A 14831-nucleotide genomic window follows, 5' to 3' on the forward strand; every position below is an offset into this window, starting at 1 on the left:
AGAGTCTTGTGTTTCAAATGCTTTCTATTTTTAATTTATTTAACAACATTTTAGACATTTAGAATTTTCTCATTTTGTATTTTTGATTCTCACTTTTAACATCTGGACATGGCCCTCAGTGGAAAGACACAAAAACAAGTATTGCTCAAGGTGTGCACTGGAACCTTTTTCTGATCCTACAATTACACAGTTGTGTAGTTCTTCATCAAGGTCAGAAGTGCACAAGTCTGTTAGGTTGTTTGATGGCACTTAAATGCTGCAGGAATTGTTCATCAGTGTTGGCCTGAGGGCACGTTCCAGCCAACTCTGTGGAGTTTTCCAGCACCTCCTTCACCTGAGCCTTTATCTTCAGAAAGTGCTGTTTTTCTGTGGAAACTTCTTGTTTGGTCTCAGTGTCTAAAAAAGGATTTCCTGCTGCACTAGAGGACTACAGGGATTGACCCCGCACATTATGAAGGTCATGGAAAGACTGGTTTTGGCATACCTTGTGTTCGTCACAGGATCCATTGCAGTATGTGTATCAGCCTCATATTGGGAAAAACGATGCAATCATCCATCTGCTGCATAGGGCTTTACACCTGACTGGACATCCCAGAACTTTTGTCCGCATTCATGTTCTTTGACTTCTCCAGCAGTGCCAGGCTGCTGAAAAACAAACAGGAAAGTGTGCAGGTGGATATTCCCCCTGTCTCTTGGTTAAATAACTTTCTGACAAGAAGAGCAGAGTTTGTGAGACTGCACAATCGTGAGTCTGACTATCTGATTAATAATGTCAGGGCCCCCAAGGGAACTGAGCCGTCCCCCCTCTTATCTACCAAAGTACTGCACTGAGTTATGTCCTCTCCATAAATTATCTGATGTCACGGCCATGGTTGGACGTTTGAAGGGAAGAACTGAGACTGAGGGACGTGATCAACCGCTTTGTTACACGGTGAATGGAGAGCCAGCTGAAGTTAAACAGAACAAAGATGAAGGCTGTCTGAGGCTGGACACTCTTCCACAAGGCCACTGAACTGGTAAACTTGTGGCCCTGGAGGAGGTGGAGACTAGGGTTCTGCAAAATCTATCCCACCCGCTGCAAAAAATGCAGAGGAGTCTTAACCTTCAGCAATGGGATTCTTCAAGGAACTTTATAACAGAAAATCTTTCACAATAGTAGTAATAAATCAATTTATTTAATTCAACCCTTAATAGTAAATAAATTAAAATTAATTAATTACTTTATAATTTGTTAACACGTATTGTGAATTTGTAACTATTATTTTTATAATACTTTTTGTTGATTATATATTTTTTTATAAAAAATACTATTGTTGATGCTGTTGTTGAGCTATTGTAGCAATCCAGTTTTCCACATGGAGTAAATAAACTATTCTATTCTGGTCCGTCTTATCTGATAAAAAAAAGACTTTGAGCAACATTTTATTTCAAGACGCCAAGATGAGGAAACTTGTCTCCATACATCCTCATTGCTATACCATCTCCCACATCTGTCCTAAAGATGATGGACGCAGAGCGATGCAGAACTCTAACCCTTACCCACAATTATAGTGGATAACACAAAGGGACATGGCTGGTTTTCACATTTTTATAGTTTAAATACAAGCAAAACCAAAATCCCTTATTTCAGTTCCTGAATCATAAAATATCCCCCAGAAAATGGAAATGAATTGAACACATAATGAAACATTATATTTAAAAGTTTATTAAACAGGAACTCTTGAAAATGATTACAAAGGATTTTATATAAAACATGCATAAACAGATATAAAAAAAATCAAACCTGACTGCCACAAAAGTCTGTAAATAAGTCAATAAACATCATATGTAATTTATATAGCAAATGACATGCATGCTACGATAAATAATAATCTAGTTAGTGCTTTTCTTCACGAGCGGCACATTGACTGTAAGGGGAATACAAACTTTGTTTTTTTTGGGGGGGGGAGCTGTGACTTAAGGCTTTTATCTCTGCAGTACCTCAGCAAGATGAATTATTTTTCAAATTAGGGCTGATTGGGAAAAAAACGTATGAATAATACATTATCTTTTTAAATTGTGGATAGTACAAGCATAAAATAGAAATAACCAAACAGATAAAAAAAAATGATGATATATTTGTTGTATAGGAGGTAGTATAAAAGATGGATACTTATTGCTGATTATGTTTGGAACTGACATAAACTCCTTCCCCAAATTGTGTTGCTTTTATAAAGTTAAAATACATTAAAAAAGTCTATTTTCTTCATGTTTAGTCACAGAGGATTATGTTTCCTGTAGAGTGCCATTAACAAATCTTTGTATAATTGACAAATTAAGGATGTTTTTTTGAATTGTTCCTGTATGTAGTGAACTGGAAAGTCCACAAAATGGTGTCCAATCTGCTCCTTATAAATTCAGAATTCAAAATGTAACTAAGACAAATACTTAAATGATGTTTTCTAGACTAGATTTTAAATACTGAATATTTGAGTCTCTCTGATTTGTTTAATCCTTGAATGTCCTCCAGATGATAGGATTCCTCACCAAATTGACAGTTTTATGTTGCAAAAGGGCAAGACAAAGAGCAAACGCACACTTTATGAAGCCAATTTTAACATATCAATTAATGTTGGGGTAAAAAAGTGATATAAATACGATTTGTAAAAGTTTTATATCACTTCAAAAGTTAGAGTTTCCATGAGATGAAACTCAGGACTTTAAATGGCAAAATATGGTAAAAAGAAGCTAAAATAAATGAACAAGGGAAATATTACAATCGAGTTTTGAAGTTGATGATAAGCAATGATAATGTTTCAAAGTTTATATTCAACGGTAGGCACAGTCAAACTGCATCAACAGGGTCAATATATTAGTAATTTCCTAAGACAGAAAGACTTTTGCATTATTTCTGAATGGCGGTGGGTCAGTTTGGGGGAAAAAAACTGCAAACAACAAGACCAAAGAAGTTTTTCTGGCAGTTTCTGAGGGGAAATCCTGTTTGTGTCGGTCTGCATGACATCGATCATGAGTTCGTTGACTGAAGACATCCTTTGTATGAAGCAAAGATGACCCAAGACTCAGAAGTCATTGTCAGTTCTCTGGTATTTTTGAAGGTGCTTAATAAAAACTTTGATCTGTCGGCTCAGACTGAGACTTTCTGCTTCAAGAACACCTTAGCATAAAACATTTGCAAACTTTTATCACTGACAGATTGGGAGCAAAGATCAACTCCATTAGTGTTAAATTCTCTTCAAGCTTACCACCAGGGGGCCCCCTTTCACCCCTTTATGCCGTCTTTGCAGTATTAATAGTTTCTGAGCTTATACCTTGGCTGGATCTAATCAATTTCTAAAAATAAAAGTTACTGTGTGCAGATGGAGCAACGTGTCACCATTTGATCCTGTAGGCCAATATTTAGCTTTAAAAAAATTAATTTGCAGCATCATTGCTATCTACGAATTTTTGGTAACGAGTACAGAAACAACTTTCCTCAACTCTGTGGTAAAAAATAGTCTGTTACAAACCCTTCCTAACTGTTGGAAACAGTTATTAAAAATAGATGTGACATGCTCAACCAGAGGCAAAGCATCAATTAAGCTTAAAGGCAAAAAATAATAATAAAAGAATCAAAAAGATGTTGATCAGCTTGGCATCACTGTGAAAGCAGACAAGAAAACAAGCTGCTTACCACCGTGTAAGACTGTCGCTTCACTCATTCCTGTGAGTAGAGTTAGCATCCATCACGCAACTAAATTATGTTCTGTACCAATTTTGAATCCAAAAATACTTCAGAACTCGCAGTCATGTTACGGAGACGTGATGGAAAGTCATGCCTGGCCTGGTGGCTGTGCCCTGTGCCTATAGCCAGGTGAGCAGATTGTCCCTGTCCATGTGTGAGCCGGAGAGAACAGTCTCCATATCCATCAGGAGGTCTGAGCTCAGACCTTCAGGGATGCAGGGCATCAGCTCCTCGCCTTCACTCATGGGGAGCATCGGCTCCTGCAGGGCCATCGATGGGGGTTCACTGGGGTCACCTGACCGGGAAAAAAATAAAAAATAAACAAGACCCTATGAACTCCTTTTCCTTGCACCTAACCTGTATTTTATGCAACAAAAATGTTTACCAAAGCACAGCTTTTAAATTTAGGTTATGCTTCAGGGCCTCTACCACGCAAAATAAATATTTTGAGCTTTTAAGTGTACCATAATATTAATTGCTAACAAAAATAAACCCCAACGCAGTATTTTGATCTGTTCACACATCTGAGTATTCCTCTAAAAAGAGCACCAGCCCTTCCCAACCCACAAAAACGAGATAAGGTAGACAAGTTAGAACCGCCCCTTCCAGGAAGAGTCTGCGTTGCCAGCACGGACCCCAGGCTAACACGCACACCCACTTTCTTCGTGGAGCTAGTAGTGATCGGCTAAACTCCTTTCCTTTTTATTGCACAATACGCACATCCATCTTTGCAAATGTTTGGATGTTGTTTGCTTTTATTGGCGAGGCGCAGTAACGCGGCTGAGGCCGATTTTAGGTTGACCTCATGAAATGGGCGGCAGCATCAGAGATCAACCACCTTACTTCCGGGTTGGAAAATAACTCAATAGCATAACTAATGTTTAATTTAATTTAATTTATTTTATGTACCAAAGGGAATATATTAACATATACATGCACATTGTTTGCCATAAAAAGGACCTACCGTCTAGGCGTAATAAATTCAAGAATGTATACCCCAACCCTGTCCAAACTCAAAAATTCAAACCGTCCAAACTCCTAGCTCTACTGGTACTGCATTCAAAGGGCTTTCAATCGTTATTACTATTGTTTATGAATATTTAGATTTTTTTCCTATAATGACAGATAACATGTATTCTGTACCTGAGTGTGTTTTTATCCTCTTTTAATTAAAAATTGTTTTTACTTTCCAATCAATTAATGACCAATAATCCTAACTAAATTTGATATATCTATGTACAGATATATATTTCTTTCGTCTTCTTTAGTTTTTCCTTGTTTTAATTGCTTGAAATAAACCAGTTCCAACAATCAGAAAGTGATTTCCTTGCAAACCACAGAAACAGTTTTGTGTGTTTCAGTGCCTTACCAGTATCCATGTGATCCACAGGGCTCAGCATGTGGTCGTTCGTGCGCGGCAGGCTGCTGACGCTCAGACCGCTGTCCGTGCTCTCATTGCGAGAGTGAGCTCTGAGGAAGAAAAATGACAAACATTTGGAAAACATTGTGAGGATGGCTCATCATGTGCAGTTCACAGACCAACAGTGGAGAGCAGAGACAAAGGGTTTGTTGAGCGCTCACATGGTGTTCGAAGGTTGTGGTTGAGAAAACTGTTGAAAACTATAAGCTCTTCAGAAGTTCAAAACCTTATTGTCATAAATTGTGTGTTGGGAGTGGCTAAAGCAAGTGCACCCTTCCCTGTTGCCTTTGGTTCCATCTTCTCAACTAAGAATTTCCTGAAACTATTGATCATTATAACACATAAGCTTAAGTCTAGTCCAGCAGCCTAAGGGTTGTTGGTAAATTTCCTCAGTTTAAATACCTCTTTGTGGTCCGTTTGCAACATTTATTTTAACATGAAGTCACCACAGTGATTGAGCTTTGTTATGCTTGTTGCATTTTTTAACCTAAATTATGACAAAGTGAAAGAACCTTCCCAAGTAAACATCGTTGAATGCTCTCATTTAATCCACAATGTACTTTTCTGTAGGGCTCCCAAAGCACGATAGAGCTAAACAGAATAATCATGACACTACTGCCACCACATTTTGTAAATCAGGTGTTTTTCTTGGTTTGCAAAAAAGTTTCATTTTAGCGTATCCGCCTTTTGTAATACATTTTGAAATGGCCTGCTAGTTCATAAAATTCAGCAGATCATGAGGCATGGTGGAGGGGTTTCTCGCTTTCTCTTAACCTTAAACTTTGTTTTGCATTCTACTGATTCTAGTTGTTCCTGCATATAGAGACAACGGCTACGGCTACATGGCTGTAGCTTGGTTTCTCAAAGCATCAGAGAGCAGACTGCCTATTCACAAAAGAACATTTCTTTTCATAGTAAAATTGCTCTACAGGCTGCATAGTGGTATAGTGTTTAGCACTCTCACTTCACAGCGAGAAGGCCCTAGTTCAAGTCCTAGCTGGATCCTCTCTGTGTGAGTTTTGCATGTTCTCCCCTGTACATGTGTGGGCACTCTGGCTGAATCCCACAGTCAAAGAGATGCTTCATATGAATATTTGCTCTAAATTACCTCACTTAAGTGCGAGCGTATGTGGTTCTGTCTCTGTTTGACCCTGTGGCAGACTGGTGAACTGTCAAATGCCTAACCTGCCTTACCAAGAATAACTGGTAAGGAAAAATGGATGGAAGAAACCGGTCTATACAAAACAAATAGAGAGATATATTCACAAATTAACAGTTAAAAAAATGTAGAACAGTCAACTCTACAAGGTAGACACTAGCTGTGTTTCCATTGACTCTGAAATTGGATTTGTGACATTTTCTTAATGGAAACGTGATAATTTAGCTGGGAATAAAAAAAACAACAACTCCCATTTATTGAAAAAGAAAAGTTTTGCGCTTGGAGGAGGTGGTTTTTGAGGCGTAACAAAATTGACATACTTTGCAAAACTGCAATGGAGACACTATTTTCAAATTAAATGAGTCAGATAGCAACTGCAATGCAATGCACTTCTTGGTAGTAGCCGGCTGCCTTGAACTCAGCACAGCAGCACACAAAAGGTGAGCGTGTCATGGGGACTTGTTGGATCCACAGCTCCTCTGTAAAATCACCAACTAGGATTTCCCAAAATGGCTTCATTCGTGGCCGCTCTCCCGTGGAAGCAGCTTGACGCTCCATAGCCTGAATAAGATGCTGACGCCTCTTTCGATAGATGATAATGAGCGCTAGTGATGTGGCAGAAATTAAAGGCATCTGCTGTAAATTAAAGTACTGCTCACATCAGTCACCATGTTTTTTGTATGACTTATTGTGTGAGTTGGTTTGTGTTTATTCACATAATTATGATTTAATGGGAGCAGTGTAAATGTTTTTTTTCGACATTTCTGTAATTTTGATAAAGTTTTGCGCATATGTGTAATGGAAATACAGCTTGTAACTCAGTCACTTAACTACACATAAAAACAGAGATCACTGGTCATGTGACTGGGTGAGTCTTTCCAGAGTTGCCATCGTTTTCTACAATCTATGTAACATAAAACTTGTAGCGTTGCCGTGTTGAAATCCAGTGCTAAAACTCCATCAATTGCACCAGGAAAGTGTCTACCTATAAAAAGTTTCTTTTTATAGGTAGGAAACCTGCCTATGTTGTATGCTTTTATTGTTGTGTGTGCGGTTTTTACTTTTTCACCACATTGGGTGGCAGTAGAAAGCTGAACCAGGTGGAGAGAATAGACAGCCACAGGTGAGGTAGGAGGTTTTAGTTGATACAGGTGCAGGAAAGATACACAACTCTTACTGATATTACGCTAAAAGGCTATGACTTGGAGATTAATTGGAAAAACATTACATTTTGTCATAAATGTGTAAAAAAAGACACAAGGAGCTGGGGTAACAGTTAAAATAAAGGGAACTTAATACAATTTGAACAATTACTGTGGACAAATCTTGTTTTTTTTTTTACCTTGTCCTATTTTTCTTTAAAGCATATGTCTAAAAAAAATTATTATGTCATCTGTATATGAAAAACAATTCTTAAAAAATGTATCAACACAAAACTGAAGCCAGTTTTCAACCTTCCCCTGTGGATTTTACAATAAAGCAGGTGTCTGTCTTATGCTACATTCACAGTGAATTCAATGCACGTTCAAACGACCACTTCCAAGGAAACTTAGGTGTAAACGCACATATAAATGCGCATTTCGGCCTAAAAAATATATATATAATGCGTTCCCACGTTGCTACACACGTTTTTCAGTCGTTTTTCAGGCTCTATGTCCACAACATACGGCCACTGAACGCACGTTGAAAGCTATACCAGTTCAACTTTGACCAATCAGAAACTCGGGTGCCAGCAGGGAGGTGGCAACAGTTTCAAAACACAGAGCTGTATCCATGTTCAAAAACTATTACTTCTTGAAAATATGCTCTGCATGGTAATATGTTTAAAAAATTCAATAAAAAAGCTGGAACAAAACTGATCATGGAGGAGATATTGATAATTGTGGTTTGTGCCTGACCAGAATTCCATGAGACATTTCCACAATATCCTAATTTGTAATTAGACAAAGAAAGGAAGTGCTCTTTCTCTAGTTTTTATTCTACAATTTAAAAATTTTAAACATTCATTTTTACAACAACAACAAAAAAAGTTAGAACAGCTAAATTACTTTTTTTTATGTCACCAACTGACCATGACTTAGTTATGATTAAAGGTGTTTTTACATCGGGATAGCCGAGCAGATTCCAGTTGAATGGGCTGGAATTAGTGTAAAATAAAGGTTCACTCTTTGATTTGGTTTAGGGTTTGGTTTTCAAAGCAGACTAAACCACCTGCAGATGCCCTAAAATGCTTTTAGATACACACTTTTTGGCTCTCTAATTTCCCCTCAAATTGCACAGAGTTTGTCGCTTAATTTTGGGACATGAAAATTCTCTTCTTTCACACTCTGGTGCACTGTACCCGACTTTATTTTGAAAGTTTGAACAAAGAAAAAATCACAGTGACACGATGTTAAAGTGCTCTAAGACTCACCCGTTCATTGCAGTTTCATGGTTTGGGGCTCGGATCCTGGCATCCACTGATGGGACAAGTACCTGACCGCTCCTGTCGTGGTCCAAACCAGCAGACATTTGGTTCCTTCCTGCTCCCTCCTGTCACACAAATAAGAGTTCTGCATGTGACTTCATGTGATCAACAGCCATACAAGCAACAACCCAAACATCCTAGAGTCCGGTGGTTTTGGGGCAGCAGCCTGGTTTATTTGACCTCTGACCTGTTGTGTGACTTGTGGGGGCGCGCCTTGCTTGCATCTGAGCTTTTCCTGCCTTTGCATTGCCAAGCTGAGGACACCAGGGCTCATTTTCTGAGCTGCAACACAATATTCATGCAGAAGAAAAGAAAAAAACAGAACAAAACAATAGTTGTATGACTAATGTCTTTCCAGGGTGAGAGAACTCATGAACTCAAAAAACTCTGAGACCGTTTCCTTCTTTGTTGCAAAACAGCAACCAGTGATGGTGAACATTAGAACAAAAGCTTTCTAATTGACAAACAAGAATTGTCAACTCAGGAGACACAAATTTGATAGTGTGCTACCTAGACGCGGGTCGACCCATGTGGTGGTCTTATTTATGTGATCGATGTAGTACATCTCTCCCTCTGGAGTCACAGCCTGCTCCCAGCCTTCAGGCAGTGGACCTGAATAGCAGCGAAATACACAGTGAGAAGGCAAATGGCAGATGGAGCACATGAAGTGCTGTGTGAAAGAGTAAAGTCTGGCCCACGGCCTCAAATGTTTGTGCAGCTTGAAGTTTGCAGAGGTTTTATGAATAGAAGTGGATGTTAGTGGGGATATCAGTAGGATATTTGTGTATTTCATCATTTCCAACCTGGGTTAAGTTTAGTCCTGTCGATGTGAACCCACGCTGATACCAACACGCAGAGAAATGACTAATAGAAGGATTTGAAAGCAGGTTTTGAAGGGTCTGTTCAGTCCGACAGCATCACAGCACAAAAGCGCCACAAATGTTGGCCTTCATCTACTGAGATTCACCAAAAGCGCTGCAGCACTGTCTCTAAACACATGTAAAGGTGAAACATTAACACAGCTGAAGATATATAAACAGACAAGAAGTGATTCTGCCAGCTGCGCTTGAAAAAAAAAAACACTTTTAGCTCTTTCTCCTGTATCAGATTGAAAAAAAAGAAGATATTTTTTTCATTTTAATATCTGGAAAAAAAACCTGAAGTTGTTTAATTAGGGCTTATATGTCTCTGTGTTGACCTGCGGTGGACAGGCGGACCATCCAATTGTTGGGACAGGCTCCAGCAACACCGTGACCCCAAAATGGGATTAAGCGGTTTAGAAAATAGATAGATGGATGTCCAATTGGTTGGTTCAGACTTATAGATTTCAACATATTGCTGAGCCATTAATTTTTGTCAAGTGATAAAACATACTCATGGCATCATGCTAACCTTTTTTTTTTTAAACAAAGGATAATACAACAGGGAAATGTTGAATTATTTGTGTGTGTGTGTTGGGGGAGTTGCATATGCAAACAATGGGGGTTGATCAGAATCTAGCTTCAGCTACCTTTGTTTTTCCAATGAGCTTCAATCTGGAAGTTCAAATTACTAGTTAACAGGGATTAAAAGATAACTGAAGCATTTTTCTGGACTCCACTAAGTCAACTTTGTTGAGCTGAAATGTTTTCCAGCATTAAAGTCTATCATGACAGGTGATCACCACCTTTTTTAATCAGTAAGACTGCTAGTATCTTGCAGTAGTACACTGAAGCCGGTTCAAAAGCATGTTAAGCATGAAGCTGTTTTTCTGCAGACTGCTGCAGTTGCAATGCGTCATGCAGAGAGTTTAACATAAAGTGACTGGGATATAGAAAAAAAATCCAAGGATTTAAAGACCCAGTTCAATGAAAATTGGGGTTTTGTTGTTTTTACACGTTCTTGTGGCATTCTTTCTCATGATTGAGCACTTATTTTAAGAAAACTAAGATCAAACTTTGAGTATTTCTTTATTCAAATTGCTTTGAATCAGGAGCTCAAGACAAGATACTATTTTAAAGAGATCGTATTTGTGACGTAGAAAAAACGATGGGCAGCCTCAAGCTTCCACTTCTCAGCAATGGGGAGGGGAAGGGGGGGCGGAGTTGCCAATTAGAGGCAAATTTGGAATTAACAACTGCCGCTTTGCAGAAACTATTTTCTAGAAAACACCACAGGTTTTTGATGGACGAAAACGTCTTGATCATAATTAAAGACCATTTGCAACAATTTTACAATAGATCAAAATATGATCGGAGTGGGACTTTTAAGAACTCTGACCAAATTTCTCTTGGCATCAGGGCTGGATTTTGAACCCAGTACTCAGGCAAAAGTACTGTACCCGTACTAGTGTACTTTTGAAAATGGAACCACCTATGTCACATGTGTCAAACTCAAGGCCCGGGGGCCAAATGTGGCCTTCCATGTCATTCTATGTGGCCCGCGAGAGCATAAAAGTTTTTAATTTCTTAAAATAAAAAATAAAAATTGGGGTGCATTTATTCATATCTAGGGGGAATCTGACTTGAAATATGGGATTCGGCAACTAAACATTAGGACTTAAACACTGTTCATATAACCTACCCTGAAAGAATCAAATTTAAAAGGATTTATGCTAAAGTAACAAGCAGACATAAGTTTTTTATGCAACTGTAATTGTCACTTAAAAAAACTTATAATAAATAAATAATGAGTTATTTAACATTAAGGAGTAGTTATGTTTAGTTTTAATTACATTTAGTTACATGTTCAAGTTATATCTGGCCCTTTGAGGACAGCCATGCTGATGTGGCCCCCAGTGAAAATGAGTTTGACACCCCTGACCTATGTGGTTATAATTGCATGAGGTTATCATTTCATCAACCCAAGTCTCATCAGTTTGATGCTTTTAGCTGTTGGAGTTTGAGTGAACAGACTCTTAAAATGCTTTCAAACCATGATTACAACAGTCTAATTGGTTAGACTTCCTTCATTTGGGTGTGAATAAGCGTTCCTCCAAGCCCGTATCTCCTTTTAGCACTTCCATCATACCACTGGACTTAAATGTGAGCGCTCATTTCCCACTAAACTTCCCAGAGGCAGGGATGAGGAAACCAGGAAGAAATCCCAGGGAAATAACACCCAGCAAGGATCTGACCCTGAAGATGGAGCGCAGCTACAAAAAGGAAGGTCCAAGCTTGAGACAGAAGCAGGGCATTGAGATGAGACCAAGAGCAGTGATACCTGACTCCGGGTTGACGCTTTGTGCTTGTGTGGTGGGCGCAGGGTTGCTGAAGGAGTGGGAATGGACCGGGGCGTTGGCGATGGGATGCTGAGCCGACTGGAGCTGCGAGAGACGAGGGTCGAGCCACGTGGTTGTCTTATCCAGGTGACTGCAAACACACGACAGGTCTAAACAGGTCTGCATCTGTTGAACCACTGTAACCTAAAGGGTTTCAGCTTGGACCTGCTTTACCTGAAGAACCAGATGCATCTACACTCAGACAAATGCCACTAACTGCGCTTCTGTAAACCTTTGACAGGTGTGTGAGCTGTCAAGACACCAAACTAGTCGTCAAACTAGTTTAAATCTACCCGATTATGACAGAGGCCCTATTTTTTTTTTAACTCCTTGAGAAATGGATGAAACTCATCTGCTCTTTGGTTATAAAGCTTATCTGTTTAAGTGGATAACAGATAAAACTGTTGTCTTAGAAGATCTAAATAACTTTACTAATATTGAAGAATCCTCTTGCACCAATCATGACCAACATGTTTTCTAGAAACGGCCTCACAACAAAGAACCCGCTTTAAAGAAACCTGCAGAGCAACCGATGCAAGCCGGTGATAAACCCAGAGGAAGACCTTACTTCAGGAAGTATCGCTGGCCAGCGGGAGTTTTGGCCATTTCCCAACCAGGGGGGAGTGGCACATCGTCAGGTATGATCGATGTCGCCGCGACATCTGCTGCTTGGGTGGAGAGGGAGTTGACGGGGAGCGCAGCGGGGGCGGAAACCGTCCGGCTGTGATGGGGAGTGAGGGAACCACACACGCCTCCATCCGAACTGGCCTGACGAGAAACGGGCAGATTTGAAAAAGCGTGCAGAGATTTTCCCAAACAGACACCAGAACCGCACCATGAGAGGATGGATGCAGCAGCTGAAACTGAACCGGCGCCGGCGCCAGTCCACCATCTCAACCAAATGCTGTCGTTGCTGTTAACATTTCTTTGCAGATGTTTTAAGAAAGAAATCTAGGTTTCATTAAAGTCTAGAATTAAAACAAATCAAAAAACACATATTTATCGTAATAAAACGTATTTTGGTTTTTAATTGGACATGTTGCTGCGATGTTTGGATAAAAGCGTCTGCAGCTTTTCTAAAAGGAAAACTGGATGTTTTTGTAACCATAAATGACATGAAGGCACGACAAATCAGATCCAAGTAAGACCTGATGGTTGCAATCGTTCCGAAGTTTCAAAGCTGTCACACAACTTAAGACTTCAATAAAATCACAGCAACAAGGAAATCCATTTTTTTTAATTATTCAACCTTCAGATCATGTTTTTATGGATTATTGTGAATTATTTATATATGTTTTATCAGCAAACAACTTCTGTCCCTAATGAACGTTGAGAAAAGTTTAAAGTAAGTGGATACTTTCATTTCATGCAGATAGAAACAAAAAGGTTCTGTGTAAAAAAACGAATCTGCTGGTTTGAACTGGCTCCAGATTTTGCATCTAAGCATCCATTTCTCTACAGATCTTCACTTAAAGCAGACTATATATATGGTTTACTGAGGCCATCTAAAGCCTGTCAGTGCCGGTGAGCAGCTACTATTTGGGAGAGGAAATGGTTCTGCAGAACCAGAACCAGTACTTGTCTAGAGTGTCCGCGGGGCTCCGGGGGCTTGAAGAAGGAGTCGGGCAGCTTCCTCATCCTCATCGGAACCGACGACGGCTGCCTGGACGCCTCGCTGGGGTTCATCACCCTACTGAACAGGGCCTCCAGCTCCTTCTGCGAGTCCCCGCGGACGTGCACGACCTGCCGTCCGCTCCGGTGCGCGTCCATGTCGCCAGAAGTCAGAGTCGAAGCAAATCTCCAAAAAACAAAACAAAACAAACCCCTTAAAGAAAATTTCAGTGGAGCAAACAGGAAAAAAGTTGGAGACTCAGAGCGCAGCAAGCGCGCAACTTATGATCACATTTGTTTACACTTTCTCCCCCACCCCCCACCCTTTTTTCCCCCCCTTTTCCCCTTATTTTTTACGTCTGTGCGTGTTTGTTTTCCTCTAACTTCTCTAAAGTAAATCAGCTGTTTGGGGGGGGGGGGGGGGGGGGGAACACAAAAGCCCCAAACTAAACAGGCGTTTTGACGCACGGATCGCCGACAAAAGTTTGGAGAGCAGTTCCTGACTTGCCTCCCACATACCTTCAAGCAGCCAGAGCGTTTCCTCTCCGGAGTCCTGCAGGAGCCAGACGGGCTTGTGCGCTCCTCAGACCTCAGCGAAATCAAACCCCGAGAGTCCGAGGGGAGGAAAGGGCCTCTTACGAAAGAAAAATGAAATAAAGGGACTTCGGGGGGGGGATAAGGCTTTCTCCGAGATCTCCAAGCTTTTCTCACATCCAGCGCACGGTCCAGATTCATGTGATAGCGCGCAGGGGCGGGGTTGAGGGTTTAAAGCTGCCGCAGTTGCACTAACAGACAGATTTGTAAACCATCATTGCAAACATTTAAATAAAATAAATTAATATAAAAGTAAAAAACAAAAACAAATCTGGATCTCCATAATTTCATCATTTTTGATAGTGCTCGATACTTCATTATTAAATAGTACAGTTTTATGCAGTCAGCATATTTTATTTTCCTTCACTTTTTAAACTTTTTTTCCCCTTTTATTTAGTTTGGTGAAGAATAAATAAAAAAGTTAATGAGATTCCTTGCTGAAGACATTTTGTCTGTGGGTCTACTTTTTTTTTTTTTTGGTGGGGGTGGTGGTGGTGGGGTTGGGAAAGGGGAAATTGGGAAGTTTTGCTGAGAAAACATCCGCCCCTGAAGAGGCCAAGCCAGCCGGAGCCTGTTTGTTCCACGCAAACGCGCCCTCTG

The 14831-nt window shown here is 40.0% G+C and overlaps 1 protein-coding gene across 2 annotated transcripts; it reads right to left on the bottom strand.

The window, feature by feature from the left end:
• Positions 1-1689: 1689 nt before the first annotated feature.
• LOC101168066 (transcriptional coactivator YAP1) lies at positions 1690-14402 on the bottom strand. Of its 2 annotated transcripts, XM_023962584.2 has the most exons (9): positions 14157-14402; positions 13605-13824; positions 12595-12794; positions 11969-12117; positions 9278-9379; positions 8955-9049; positions 8714-8832; positions 5091-5191; positions 1690-4016 (listed from the first exon to the last, which is right to left on the bottom strand). In XM_023962584.2, exons 2-9 carry the CDS (start codon positions 13794-13796, stop codon positions 3841-3843), a joined length of 1134 nt encoding a protein of 377 aa, XP_023818352.1. In that variant the 5' UTR covers positions 13797-13824; positions 14157-14402; the 3' UTR covers positions 1690-3840. The 2 variants fall into 2 exon arrangements, with proteins under 2 accessions (XP_023818352.1, XP_023818353.1); XM_023962585.2 differs by lacking the exon at positions 9278-9379.
• Between the last annotated feature and the right edge of the window lie 429 nt (positions 14403-14831).

Source organism: Oryzias latipes, chromosome 14, assembly GCF_053564925.1.
Source record: "Oryzias latipes strain Hd-rR chromosome 14, Olatipes_Hd-rR_3.1".
In the NCBI taxonomy this organism is placed as follows: domain Eukaryota; kingdom Metazoa; phylum Chordata; class Actinopteri; order Beloniformes; family Adrianichthyidae; genus Oryzias; species Oryzias latipes.